This window comes from Ichthyophthirius multifiliis, assembly GCF_000220395.1.
Source record: "Ichthyophthirius multifiliis unplaced genomic scaffold scaff_1120509250852, whole genome shotgun sequence".
Lineage (NCBI taxonomy): Eukaryota > Ciliophora > Oligohymenophorea > Hymenostomatida > Ichthyophthirius > Ichthyophthirius multifiliis.
The window spans coordinates 1-13,999 of NW_004086437.1; the positions used below are offsets into that span (position 1 = coordinate 1).

Sequence of the window (13,999 nt, forward strand, 5' to 3'; positions counted from 1 at the left end):
AATAATAATTTAATGACTATTTAATTATAAAGGAATAAAAAAATTATTCTTAATTTATATTATAAAAAATAATAATCACATTATAAATATAAAATCTAAAATTAAAAATGATTTAAAAAATTTACTAAATCATAATAAAGGGATTTGTTTGTATAAAAGTTTTATATTATTCCAGTTCTCTTTTTGAAAAATATATTATAAATAAAAATTTATATGAAACATTTATTTATAAGTTATTAGGTTTTAAATAATAATATAAGTTTATTTGATTACTTATATTTATGAATACTTTATTAATTCTTATCATAGATGTTTCTAAAACAGATTTTATTATTTTTATTCTTTTCTTCCAATTTTTTTTAAAAATTTTTAGTTATGATTTTTGTTTAAATTTTTCTATTATTTTTTAAATTTCTTTATGTAAATCACCATATTTTTTTTTAAATCATTGTTTTTATGTATTTGAAATTATAAATATTTATTTTTATTATTAAGAATTATTTAATGATCTTAGAAAAATATCACATTACTTTATATTTATTTGAAATATATATATAGAAACTTTTAGCAATCTTTTCTTGAACAAAAATTATCTATCATCAAATCTTCTATTGTCTATTATATTTTTTTATAATTTTTGTTAATTTAAATATATATTTATTAAAGTTTGATTCAAATTTATTATAAAAGTACTAAAGCAAATTTAAAACTAATTTAAGTTTTATTTATAATTGCAATTTTTTTTATTTTATTTTTAATATTTTATATGAAAACATTATTAATTAAATTATTATTATTTTATTGAAAAAAGAGCAAAAAGCAACAGCCCTTAAATTATATTTTTATATTAACATCCGTAAATTTTAATTTAATTATTATTAAAAATATATCATTAAAATATAATTTCATTTTTTTTATTTGCTTTAGTTTATTTAAGTATTTTATATTAATCTATAAGAAAATGATTTTAATTTTAATATAATAATTATGTATTTTTCTATATTTTATTATTAAAAAATTATTAATATTTTTATGTTATATTTTAGAATAAATAAAATAATTAATTTTATTAAAAGAAAAATATTTAAGAATAAATTTTATTTAATAAAAAACAATACATAAAAATATAAATTATTCTAATTAAATATATATTGAAATTAAATAAATAGTAATTATATATATATATATGCATAAATATACATATATTTTAAATAATTTATATCAGTAATAATGTATATATAATAATATATACAATTTTAATTATTTTAATTTATTCTAAATTATTCATTATTATAGTATTTTATTTAAATTTATAGACATTATAGTTATATCATCCTTAAAACAATTATTATTTTCATACACTTGTTCTACAGCTTTTCTCGGAAATTCAATAAATCCTTCATTACAAATATTAATTGACTCTTATTAATTCCAATACTGTTAATAATTAAAAAAATTAATATTTAATATTTTAAAAAATATGTATTACATTCCAAAGTCCATCAGATGCCAAAACAAGGAAGAAATCTTTATTTTCTATTAGATTTTGAAGGTCTTTTAATGAATATATTTATATTTCTGGTTCATTCAGGATATATTTTTTATATTAAAAATCTCCAAAAGACCTTGTGACATTCAACTCTCCGAAAAGTCTTAATTAATTATGTACTTCGAAGAAAAAGCCATTTTATTTATTTATCCTATCAATTTCATCTTATCTGTTTTCTGGTGTATGGTCACTTGTTAAATTTATAAGTTTTCCATTTTTAGTAAATAAAGTAGCTCTACAATCGCCTAAGTTAGCAATATAGAGATTGTTTTTGTAAATAAATGCACAAGCACATACACAGCCTGAATTTTAGAATTCACTTTATTAAGATAGGTATTCATCTATTTAAATAAAGCCTTTTATATAATTATATAAATATAAATATATAAAAAATATAACTTAATTAAAATATATATTATAAATTTATATAAATATTATTTTATATCATAATTTTTTATTTTTTTTTCTTTTATTTTAAAAAATAATAAATATTTAAATTAAAAAAATAAAATATTTATAATTTTTGTTTAATTAAATGTTTACTTTGTTTTATTGCAAGTTGGATATTTTCTGGGAATAAAGGATGATTAAAAATGTAATTTTTAAGGTTCTATTATAAAAATTAAGCAATAGAATCGTCTTTATGTCCATCAAATACAGCAAAGAATAAATTGTGTATATCAATAAAAAACTAAAGAATTATAAAAAAATTAATATAAATTATAGGTAAAAAATACATATATTTAATCAATATAATAAAAATATATATTTAATAATTTAAATATTATTTTTTTTATATAATTAAATAAATGGTGAATAAATTATAATATTTTTTTATTATATGAATTTTTTATTATATATATTATTCTTATTTTTTATATATTATGTTTATAATTTTTATTTAAGTTACAATTTTAATATTAAAATTGTTTATATATAAAAAAAAAATTGAATAAAAATGAATATTATTAAAATTTATAATCTATATTTACTCTGTCTTGCATTTCTTGTTTTTTTCCTTCTAAGGAAGCAATGGAATAAAAATTAGTTCCATAACATATATCTTACCATTAATTATTTTTAGGGATTTCTAAACAGTATTCCTCGTTGGAGCTTTCTATATCGAGGTTCCAATCTTCATATTCACTACTATTTTAGTTTGAATGATTTGAAATTGAGAAGTTATGCATATTTTATTGAGAATAGTCAGTATTTTTGTTAGAGTTTTCCAAAGTTTAGAACGTTTAGAGTTTATTTATTTAAGGAGATTCTTAGAAGTTTTAAATAGGTGTATTTTTTTCCATTTATATTTTTAGTTATTTTGTTTATGAGAGTTTTAGTTTTAATATTTTTTAAAAGTTATATTGAAATGTTTTTTATTTACTTTTTTTTTTTTTTTTAAGAAAATAAAATGGATTATTAATAATATTGATTTTAAATTTTTTTTTTATTAAAAATATTATATTAATAAATTAGTTTTATTTTTTTATTTTTTTAAGAAGATATATTTTATTTCTGGATTAAAAAAAAAAAAGTTTTATTTTTTTATAAAAATTAAATATTAATTTAAAAATGATTTGTTAATTAAATAAAAATATAAATTTACTATATAAATATAATATTTATATATATAATAATTAATATAATATTTTTTTTTTTAAAAAAAAAATTAAATATATATATATTTATGTTTATATTTTATTTATATTTTTTTTTAAAAAAAAATTATAAATTTAATTTATACTAAATTTTAATTTATATATATATATTGATAAAATTTTTAAAATTAAAATATTTTTTTATTTTTATATGTATTAATTATTAAATAATTAATAAATAAATAAAGATAAAAAATATATATATATATATTTAAAATAAAAAAAAAAAAGACAAAAATATCTTCAACCAAAAGTAAAAGTAAATCCACCAGGAAACCCTCCTCTACCACCACCATTACCTTATCTTCCTCCACTACCACTTTAAAAGAAGCTGGGCATTCCTCCCATTCCGCCCATACCTCCCATTCCACTCATACCACCACCTCCACCGAAAAACATTTTAAAGATTTCTTAAGGATCAAAATCTAAAAAAATAATAATATATAAATAAAAAACAAAATTAAGAAAATTAAAATACCTGCTCCTCCAAAACCTCCACTTTCATGATCATTAGGATCAGCTCCAGAATCGAACATTTATTTTTTTTGGGATCACTTAATACTTAGAAAGCCTCATTAATATCTCTAAAAATTTTATCAGCTTCTTCTTTATTTTCTGGGTTTTTATCCGGATGCCATTTAAGGGCTAATTTTCTATATGCTTTTTTTATTTCCTAATCTGAAGCATTTCTTTCAACCCCCAAAATCTTATAATAGTCTTTTTTCTTTGCTTATTTTGCTTATATTTTAGCTTCTTTTATTAATTATTATACGTTTTAGCTAGGGTCCAATTCCGATACTCTCTAATAATCTTATATTGCGGAATCAAAATCTCCCATCTTCATTTTAATATCAGCTCTTCGTAAAAAAGCTCTAAAATATTAAGGATTTAAATCTATAGCTATATTAGTGTCTTCCATAGCCTTTTTATATTCTTTCTTTTTAACCCAAGCTAATGCTCTATTTGATCTCAAGACTGCATTTAGTTTTTTATTATTTGGGTCTATTTATAAAGCCTCATCGTAATGCCTAATTGATTCATCATAGTTTTCTTATTTTATAGCTTCATTTCCTTACTCTTTTAGTTGTTCAGCTCTTTGGGCTTTTTTTAATGCTGTTCTACATTTTGTATTATCAGGATCTAAGGTCATTCCGTTTTTGAAAAGTGTTTTAGCTTTATCACTATTTGATTAAAAATTCAATATATTTTGTAAAGAAAATATATTTATTTAATAAAATTTACGTATTTCCATTGTATAATTCACAAATTCCTTATAAATAACATAAATCGGGTCTTCTAACATCTTCATGGTTTTGAATTTTGACCAAAATATTTTTGGCTTGATCAGTTTCTCCTTTCATTGCAAGACATTCAACTTGTTTAAGTTTTAATTAGATATTATTTTATATTTTTTATAAAATTTAGTTAAGCTCTATGTTTGCTTCATTAAAGTTATTTTCGTTCATGTAATTGTTAAAATGTTCATATTATTATTTCAATCTTAAACAGTCTTTTTAATCTTGTCTCAAACTTTGATCTTAATTATCTATTTGTAATCCCTTTTCTATATTGAATAAAGCATCTTAGAAAGCTAACATTTGTATTTAACATAAAGCTTTTCTTCGGTAAGCTTTAGAGAATTTAGGGTCCAGTTCTAAAGCTATATTACAGTCTTGGATACATTTTTAGTATTTTTCTAATGCTAAATAACATGCAGCTCGGTTTCCGTAATAACTTGAGTTTTAATTATTGTATTCTTTTTTATTTTAATAAATTTATCATTTTTTTTTTTATTTTTTTTTAAAGTATTACATAATGCATTTGTGTATTATTCAATAGCTTTTAAATATTCTTTTTTTTTGAAAAGATCGTTTCCTTTTTCTTTAAACTCTTCAGCTTTTTGAATATCTTGTTCAAATTCCATTTTTTTTTATTTTTTTGTGAAATTATTTTTTGTTTAAAATATTATTATTTTTTTTATTTTTTAAGTTATTAATTTAGTTTTTAATTTATTTATATACAATTTTATTTTGGAGAAAAAAATTAAATAAAGAAAATATTATTTATTTTGCAGAATTTTTTTAAAAATATTATTTATGAAATTATAAAGAAAATGATCAATATAATTAGAAGTATATCAAAATTTTAATGATCTAGAATATTCTTAAACAATAATTAATTATTAAATTAATTTTTTGATTAGAATATTCTAAATTGATAAAATAAAATTTATTTATTTATAAATTTAAGAATTAATTTAAATTATTTAAGTATTTTAATGAGTAAATTATTTTTTTAAAATAAAATGAAAGTATATTTTTATTTGTTATTGATATATATATTTTTATCTTTAAATGATATATTTTTATTTAATAATACGATTTTTGTAAATATATATATTTTTTTATATTAATTATATATTATTTTTATTTTAAAATATTAATAAGTTTGCCTAATTAATTAAAAATAATATGTAATAATCATAAAGATATCCAAATTTTAAATCTATTTTTATAAAAATAGTTTTAAAATAATCAATTAGTAGATTTATTTTATTATATTTTATTTTTTATTATTTAGCTTTTTATTATTTAGTTTTTTATTAACTTTTATATAAAATAAATTACTCAAAGTAATATTTATCTTTAAAAAGAATTACAATTAATTTTTAAATTCACATAAAAAACAATATTAATTTTTTTTATAATAATTAGTTAATATTTTAATTTGTTATTCAAAAAAATAGCTATTAAATATAAATCTACTTGCCTAAAATTTAACTATTTATTAACAAATAATCGAAAGAATATATATTATATTTTTAACTTGTGTAATATTGGATATTTATTTATTTTTATAATATAAAGTGTATTATATTAAAATAAGTAATATATTTATTATAATAATAAATACAATATTCTAATATAAAATTTATTTTAAATATTTTTATTAATTATATATTTTATTTTATTATATTTATTAATGAAAATTTTGTTAAATAAATAATTTAAAAATTTATATTTTATAATTTAAAAAAGGGATAAGAAATTTATAATATAATATAAAAGTCAAAAATAAACCTTATGGTTTTTGCTATAAAATTAATAATTTTAATATATTAAATTATTATTATTTTATTAAAAATTGATTAATATTAAATATTTTATATTATTTTGAAAGAAGTAGTCTTTTCTGTGATTCCCTATGTTAAAGATTATCTAATTAGATCTAATCAGAGACTATTTTTGATTATTAAATATAAATAATAAAATTTGAAAATTATATATCGTGGATATTATTTATTTGTTGAAATATTATAATTGATAAATTTAAGAAGATATTTTTTAATTTAAAATAAAATAAAAAAAATTATTAAAAAAAGATAAAAAATTTCTAGATTTATAAATAAAAAGAATAAGAGACTTATTAAATAAGCTTAAGTAGAAATAATTTCGAACATATTTTAGGTTTTATGAATTTATAAAATTAATTAATATCTGAAAGTATTGATTTTTTGAAAAGATTTGTATTTTTTGATCATTTACATGGTAATATATTATTTGATTTAAGAAATATATGAATTGAATGAAATAATATTTAATGAAAAAATATTTGAAATTGGTATTAATGTTTCATAAAAAAACGGAGAAGTTAAAATAATAATACAATTGCCAAAAGAAATTCTAAATAAACTTTATATAATTTGAAAAAAGTAAATATTTGATAGGCTTATGACATTTTGGAGGAAATTTCAAAAAGAATAAACTAAACTTAGAGTACACTTCTTTTAAAGCTGTAATTAATTTATGAAGTGGAATAAAAAAAAGATTTTAATTACTTGAAATAAAAAATATTTATAAATTTTTTATAAAAAAAAATTAGATAATAGATAATTGAAAATTCAATATGAAGAATAAAAAAATTAAGAAATTAATTACTAAACATTTGTAATATTTTAAAATTATCTTATAAAACTCTCTAGTCAATATAATTAACAATACATTGTTTAATAAGTAATTAATTTAAATAAAAGTAAAAAAATTAATACTTTAAATATATTTTTTGTAAATAATTTTTAATTTACTTATTAATAATTTAAATCAAAACCTCAATCTTAATTATTAAAATAAGATGCTTATAATTATATTTATAATAATACTCCCAATAATAATGTAAAAGACTAATAATTCCCTTTCAAGCTACTAAACTTTGTAAATTATAGAAAAAACTTAATACAAAAAAAAAATATATATATATATAGAAATAGAAATGTATATAAAAAATAAAAATAAATAAAAATAGAAATATAAATATAAATTAAAATAGAAATAAATTAAAAATAGAAATAGAAACAAAAAAGAAATAGAAATAGAAATAGAAATAGAAATAGAAACAAAAATAGAAATAAAAAAAGAAATAGAAATAATAATATTTTAACGTAAAAATAAAGAAAGTTCATGGATTAAGTAAGAATATTTAAATGTATTGGATATTTAAAAATAAATATGAAATAAATAATTTTTTAACAAAATTAGTTATAAAATAGTTTAGAGAAATATTTTAAGATAAAATATACATAAGAATTTATGATTAATATATATTAATAAATATAATAATTATAATGCAGATATTTATTTTTAAAATATTTGATTTTAATATCTTTCTCAAAAACATAACTAATTTTATTTAACTTAATATATAATTTACATTATTGTTGCAGATCTGATTCCTTTTATCCTAATTGCATTGTAAATAGTTTAAGGTTTATGTTTAATTAATAATTCAACTTCTTCTTTTGTACAATTTTTACTTATTAATTATAAATTTAAACCTGAAATATCAAGATTAGATTAGTTACATAAAAATTTTTATATTTCCTGCATAAATATATATATATATATATATATAAATATATATATTTATTTATTTATATATATTTATATTTATTTAATTTTAAAAATACTTAATTTTATTTTTCTAAATATGTCGAATATTTAAGTTCTGTTTCTATGTGTTATTTAACTTCTTTATCTACAATTTACTTTCCTAATATTTCTTCTAAATCTTGTATTTTCATTTAATATTTACTTACGCATTCTTCAGCACTTAAAATATCGTTTTTTTCAGTTTAAATACCCCAGTATTTCACTTTTTCCTTTATAGATTTTAACATACGCATTCCGAGATTTTTCTTTTTTTTTTTTTATTCATAAACATACTTCTATTCCTTATCCAAAATTCCTATTTCCAATGCTTTTTCGCTTAATCGAAAGTCGGAATTTTCAGCTCTTAAAAAAAGCCTGAACTCTGACCTTGAAGTAAACATGCGGTAAGGTTCAGAAATTCCTAAAGTGATTAAATCATCAATTAAAACTCCTATAAAAGCTTCTGATCTTTCCAAAATGAAACTTTTCTCGCCTTAAATACTTCTTCCGGCATTTATTCCAGCTATAATTCCCTAACAGGCGGCTTCTTCGTAACCTGTAGTACCATTAATTTGACCTGCGAGGTATAATCCGTTTATTTTTTTAGTTTCTAGTGTCTTTTTTAGCTCCTATGGATTCACAAAATCATACTCTACGGCATACCCTGGATTTAAAATTTCACATTTTTCCAAGCCTTTGATTGAATTAAGTATATCCTATTAGACATCGGCAGGTAAGGATATATTGAATCCGTTCGGATAGACAATTTTATTTTCATAATCTTCTTTTTCAAGCCAAATTTGGTGCCTTTTTTTATCAAAAAATCTCTCTACTTTTTTTTCCAAAGATGGACAATATCTTGGACCTAAACCTTTTCCTTCCTCGGCTTCAAAAACAGGCTAAAGATGTTGATTTTTGATTATTTTTTGATGAGTTTATTCATTTGTATGTACCAAATAAGACTCCAATTATTTTAATATTGGCTTATATCCCCAAAATTCATGTACATAATTAAATGGAGATATTTATTAATCACCTTATATGGCATTTAGATTTGTAAAATCAATAGTTTTTGCATTTAAACGAGGTGGAGTGGATGTTTTATATCTATTTATTTCAAAATTATAGTTTTTTAAGACTTAAGATAAATTATTTGAAGGTTATTCGATTTCTTGAGAGTTTCTTAGGTGTCTTCCGGCTGGATATTTTTTAGGACCAATATGACATATTGCTCCTAGAAATGTACCAGTTGTCAAAATTACTTTTTGGGATAATATTTCATTATTTTCACCTGTTTTTATTCCTTATATAGTATTTTATTTATCTATAAGTAGTTCTTCGCAACTAATTTTTAATTTATTATTATTTTTTAATTTTTTATTTTATTTTTTTTACGATTTTTCTATTATTTGTAAATTTTTTTAAGATTATAAATGATTTTGGATGTTTTTTTTATATTCGTCTCTTTATATTAAAGCACGAGGTCCTTATACTGCTGCACCTTTGGTGGCATTTAATACTTTAAATTATGTACTTGATAAATCTGCAATTTTACCCATTAAACCGCCTAAAGCGTCTATTTCACGGATTAATGTTCCTTTGCCTATACCACCCATTGAAGGCTTTTTTTTTTTTATTAAATAAAAATTTAGTTTTTTTTTAATAAAAATAATACATTACAACTCATTTCACCAATTGTTTATATCTTTTATGTTATTAATAGTGTTTCGGATCCTGTCCTTGCTGAGGCTTTATTGTTATATTTATTGTTTGATTTTTTGTTTGATTTACCATATGCTGCTTCACAACCTGCATGACCTCCTCCTATTACTATTACATCATATTTTTTTTTATGGGAAAAATTATAATATTATGCTTTTTGTGATTTTTCTAAGTAATTTTTAAATATATTTTTGATTTGCATGTTCATTTTTTTATTTTGTAAATAATTTTTTTTTTTTAGATTATTATAATAACATAAAAAATTAAAATAAAAATTTTAAAGAAAATAAAAGATAAATTAATATTTTTTTGATAAAAAATGCAATATTTAAGTTAAAAAGAAACAAATAAAAGTAAATAAGATAATCCACAAGATAAAGTTTCAGTTAAATTTACATTTGTTTAATTGCAAAAATTCATTAAATTTGAGTTTTCAAGAAGAACTTGCTTGATTGATTTAAAATAAACATTTTGTAAAGTTTTAGGTATAAATATAATAATAAATTATTCTTAAAAAACATTATGTATTTTTAAGATATAGATCTATTTGGAAGGTAACTTGAATTTAAAATAATTAAAAATAAATAAGAAAACATTTAAGTTGTAGTTGATGATTTAAAAAGTTTATAAGAATAATAATTATTTGAATCAGAATATGAAATGACTGTAAAATTTTAAGATTTTGGGGCTTGATATTAAAATAATAAATTATTTTTTATAATTTTATTAATAAAGATATAAATATATAAAAATAATTGTTTGTAAATAATAAAAAATACTAAATAATAATAAAATAACTTAAATAATTATTTATTAAAAAGAAATAAAAAAAAATGATTTATATTCATTTATATTATTCATATGAAAATGATAATAATTTATAAAAAATTAATATAAATGAATGATTTTAATATTTAAATAAAAAATAAATTAGATAAAGTAATTTTTTTTCTTTTCTTTAAAATAAAAATAAAATAAAAAAATAATCATAAAATACATAATCTATTCGAATTTTCATTAATAAATCTATTATACTCACTGGTTTTAGATGGTAATGTTGCAATCCATTTAATTTTCTCAATTCTTAATCCATTTACGATTTTCTTTTCAGTTTCTTTGAGTTCATCTCTAACATCTTCTAATTAACTCTATTTAAACTTCGAAAAATCTTCGTCATCCTCTTCTAGACATTTAATAAAAGTCTAAAAATTATCTCCTTTAGACACATCATATTTTTAAGCTGCGGAAGTAGTATATTTAAGATTTTAAAGAATTTCTTTTTCTTCATCATTTATAAAATCCTCATAATCTGGCTTATTTTTCACCCCTGTGCAGTATTTTCCTACATTCTACACATTTCCGCAATCAAAGGGTAGTTCTAAACGATTTAAATAATAGTAATTCCTCTCTATAGGCAAAAACGCGAGTATATTTCCACTATTAAGTCCTGGCAATTTACTCAAAAACTCATGTTAGATAATAATTTCGTTTTTCTCTTTTTCTATAGGATCTAATTCATCCTAAGTACTTAATTATTCAGGATATAAATAGTAACTTGGATTTATTTCTGTCACACTCTCAATTTCTTAATATTATCGGATACCTTCCTGTTCACAATTCAATATATGGGATGGCATATCTAGTTTCCAAATAAAACTTTTAGGCATTATTTAAACTTTTTCCTTTTCTAATTTTCTCTAAGTACCTGTTTTGCCCCTAAAACTATATTCTTCTTCACAACATGTTCTATATGCTCTTTATTCTTCGACAGGAGGATAATGTATTATAGGAGGAACTTCCCAATCTTTTTTTAAAAAAAGTATATATATATTAATATATAATTAAATTCTTTAGAAAAAAAAAAATACTTCTATATCCCATTACTTCAGAATCACATTGACATATATTTTCAATTAAAGCATAATCATCAAAACCTGTTCTGGGATTAACTTCATATTTAAAATTGGAGAAATTATTCGAGTTTTCATATTGGATGGGGTAGAATGTTCTGGTAATATTATGTTCTTCGAATTCGAATTCAAGTTCACATTTTGGAAGGTTTTTTTTGTTTAGATTGGTATATTCGGCTTTCTACCAATCTTCATTTACAAGTTTTTAAACGCATTCTCGTAAATAAGCCCCGTGCTTTTCCTTAGAGAGGTTTTTTAATTCCTATTCGTGCTTATTTTTGATTTATTGAATCAGGTTTTTTATCGCTTGTAAGTTTTCTTCTAATCTCATTCGCAGTATTACCTTAGAAATGGCATAAAGCATTCTTTTTGTGATTATTTTTTTTCTTTTTTACGGATCGTTTTTACTAAAATCCCATTTGCAGTCAAAATTAGGAACTATTTATTCTATTATAGGGGCGTCTTTATCGAATTAAACCTCAAATCTGTTAATTCCTTAAAATTCTAGCATTTTAAATTTCTTGTTTTAAAATTCTACTCTTTAGTTCCTTACTTCATATATTGTATCTTCTTGTATTTATTTATCTCCAATACATTAAAAAAATCTTGTTTATTTTTATTAATCTAATTAATTCACGTTATTAAAAACTGCCAAAAAATATTTCTCTTTAGAATGTCTACCAGGATCTATTTATTTTTACAAAAGAAGATTCGAAATATTTCTCAAATTTAAATTATCTTTAGATAAAAATAACATTTAATTTTCAAATTCAGTTTATTTTTTGAATTTTCGGCCTACTTTTTTTATTACATTGAACTTTTTTGGATCTTCTTCCTATATATTAGAAAGTGAAGGCGGCTATTAATGATATATTTAGCTTTTATTAAATTCAGTTTAGGACATTTATTATTGTGTTGGGTTATTTATATATTATAATTTCTATTTTGTATTTTATTATTATTTATATTAAGTTAATTATTATTATTAAGGTATTTCTTCTATTAAGTTATTTATCATAGTTATTCTTTTCTACTTTTGACGTTTTTTCAATATTTAATTTTAATTTCCTTCTTCTTCTTCTATTACTTCGTTTTATTTTTTTTCAATAACTTATATTGTTGAACGCAAATTTCTTTATAAAACTCCTTAACCGGTTATTGTAACTTTTATATGTTCGAATTCATATTAGGAAGTTTTTAATTCATATATTGCTTAATAATTTATTGGTTCAAAAGGACAGAAAAATAATTCTATGTCTATATAACTATTTCCTAATATTACACCCTTTTTAGGGTCTATGTTTATACATTCTGATTTTTAAACTGAAACAAATTCAAAATCGAAATTTACAGGAACTTTACATCTTATTGGAATTCGCTTTTTTTTATTTTATTTTTAATTTTTTTTTTTTTATTATTACTTGTATTTATTTTTCATTTATATATATTTAACCAAAATCAATGTTTGAAGGAAATATTTCATGTGTTTATTCCCGATCTATTACTGGATAAGCAATTATTGGGAAAGCTATTATTTAATCTTCTAGTTTTATTTTTATTGAATGAAAATAGCATCTTTTTATTTTAATTTTTTTTGTTTTTTATATTTTTTATACTTATATTCAGAGGGATTAAAATAAATAAATAAATCTTCTATTTATTTTTAATGAATTATGCCCTTTTTATTAAATTTTGTTGAAAATAATTAGTTGCTACTAGGCAATATATATATTTTAATTGTTTTATCAGTTTTATTTTTTAATTAGATCCTTTGTATGTTTAATTTGTTTATTTCATAGCCTACGAATTTACATGTTTATGGAATTAACTCAATAAAATCATTGTTTTATGGTTAAAATATTTATTAAGATTATTCTTTTTCTTTAAAATATTTATATTAAATTTAATTTCATATAATTTTATTATTTATTTTTTATTTACAAAAAAAGAAAACCTTAAGTTTTTAAACATGCAGACTTCGGAGATCTTATTATGAAATTCGGAATTTAAGACATGGTTATTTATATATATTAATAAAAATTTTAAATTTAATTTAAATTTTAGTATATATTAATAATGACTTTTGATAATATAAAATTAAAAATATTTATTGTTATAATATTTATTTTAAAATAATTTTTTTTAATTAAATTAATAAATTTTTGATATGGTTGGATACTTTAGAAATTTAAAAAAGAATAAAATATAAAATAAATGAAATATTGTTAAAAATAA

General features: G+C 18.6%; 3 protein-coding genes across 3 annotated transcripts, besides 29 other annotated features; all 3 read right to left on the reverse strand. All coding sequences in view use genetic code 6, as the record gives it.

Moving 5' to 3' along the window:
* The first annotated feature begins 1,210 nt into the window (after positions 1-1,210).
* Positions 1,211-1,251: a microsatellite.
* Positions 1,252-2,025: 774 nt separating this feature from the next.
* Positions 2,026-2,071: a microsatellite.
* A 298-nt stretch (positions 2,072-2,369) lies between these two features.
* Positions 2,370-2,413: a microsatellite.
* A 728-nt stretch (positions 2,414-3,141) lies between these two features.
* Positions 3,142-3,185: a microsatellite.
* Positions 3,184-3,316: a microsatellite.
* Positions 3,278-3,309: a microsatellite.
* A 231-nt stretch (positions 3,317-3,547) lies between the features above and the next one.
* Positions 3,548-3,585: a microsatellite.
* Positions 3,585-5,131, reverse strand: IMG5_101980 (hypothetical protein; the record flags this gene model as incomplete). The annotated part of the gene is made up of 4 exons (XM_004035227.1): positions 3,585-3,632; positions 3,686-4,388; positions 4,450-4,963; positions 5,020-5,131. Coding segments are annotated over 4 exons (1,377 nt in total), but the record flags the coding sequence as incomplete, so codon positions are not given.
* A 52-nt stretch (positions 5,132-5,183) lies between these two features.
* Positions 5,184-5,221: a microsatellite.
* A 298-nt stretch (positions 5,222-5,519) lies between these two features.
* Positions 5,520-5,570: a microsatellite.
* Positions 5,542-5,647: a microsatellite.
* Positions 5,601-5,642: a microsatellite.
* Positions 5,648-5,753: 106 nt separating the features above from the next.
* Positions 5,754-5,812: a microsatellite.
* A 325-nt stretch (positions 5,813-6,137) lies between these two features.
* Positions 6,138-6,185: a microsatellite.
* Positions 6,148-6,191: a microsatellite.
* A 600-nt stretch (positions 6,192-6,791) lies between these two features.
* Positions 6,792-6,821: a microsatellite.
* Positions 6,822-7,464: 643 nt separating this feature from the next.
* Positions 7,465-7,618: a microsatellite.
* Positions 7,465-7,632: a microsatellite.
* Positions 7,469-7,589: a microsatellite.
* Positions 7,488-7,638: a microsatellite.
* Positions 7,639-7,818: 180 nt separating this feature from the next.
* On the reverse strand, positions 7,819-10,079 carry IMG5_101990 (tRNA uridine 5-carboxymethylaminomethyl modification enzyme mnmg, putative). Its single transcript, XM_004035228.1, has 4 exons — positions 9,808-10,079; positions 9,528-9,754; positions 8,171-9,476; positions 7,819-8,084 (listed from the first exon to the last, which is right to left on the reverse strand). Exons 1-4 carry the CDS (start codon positions 10,060-10,062, stop codon positions 7,872-7,874), a joined length of 2,001 nt encoding a protein of 666 aa, XP_004035276.1. The 5' UTR covers positions 10,063-10,079; the 3' UTR covers positions 7,819-7,871.
* Positions 8,093-8,150: a microsatellite.
* Positions 8,128-8,161: a microsatellite.
* Positions 9,478-9,526: a microsatellite.
* Positions 9,883-9,922: a microsatellite.
* A 537-nt stretch (positions 10,080-10,616) lies between the features above and the next one.
* Positions 10,617-10,661: a microsatellite.
* Positions 10,619-10,661: a microsatellite.
* A 179-nt stretch (positions 10,662-10,840) lies between these two features.
* On the reverse strand, positions 10,841-13,202 carry IMG5_102000 (hypothetical protein; the record flags this gene model as incomplete). Its single annotated transcript, XM_004035229.1, has 3 exons — positions 10,841-11,658; positions 11,723-12,486; positions 12,667-13,202. 3 exons carry the CDS (start codon positions 13,200-13,202, stop codon positions 10,841-10,843), a joined length of 2,118 nt encoding a protein of 705 aa, XP_004035277.1.
* Positions 12,722-12,779: a microsatellite.
* Positions 13,144-13,198: a microsatellite.
* Positions 13,144-13,199: a microsatellite.
* A 662-nt stretch (positions 13,203-13,864) lies between the features above and the next one.
* Positions 13,865-13,910: a microsatellite.
* Positions 13,911-13,999: the final 89 nt, after the last annotated feature.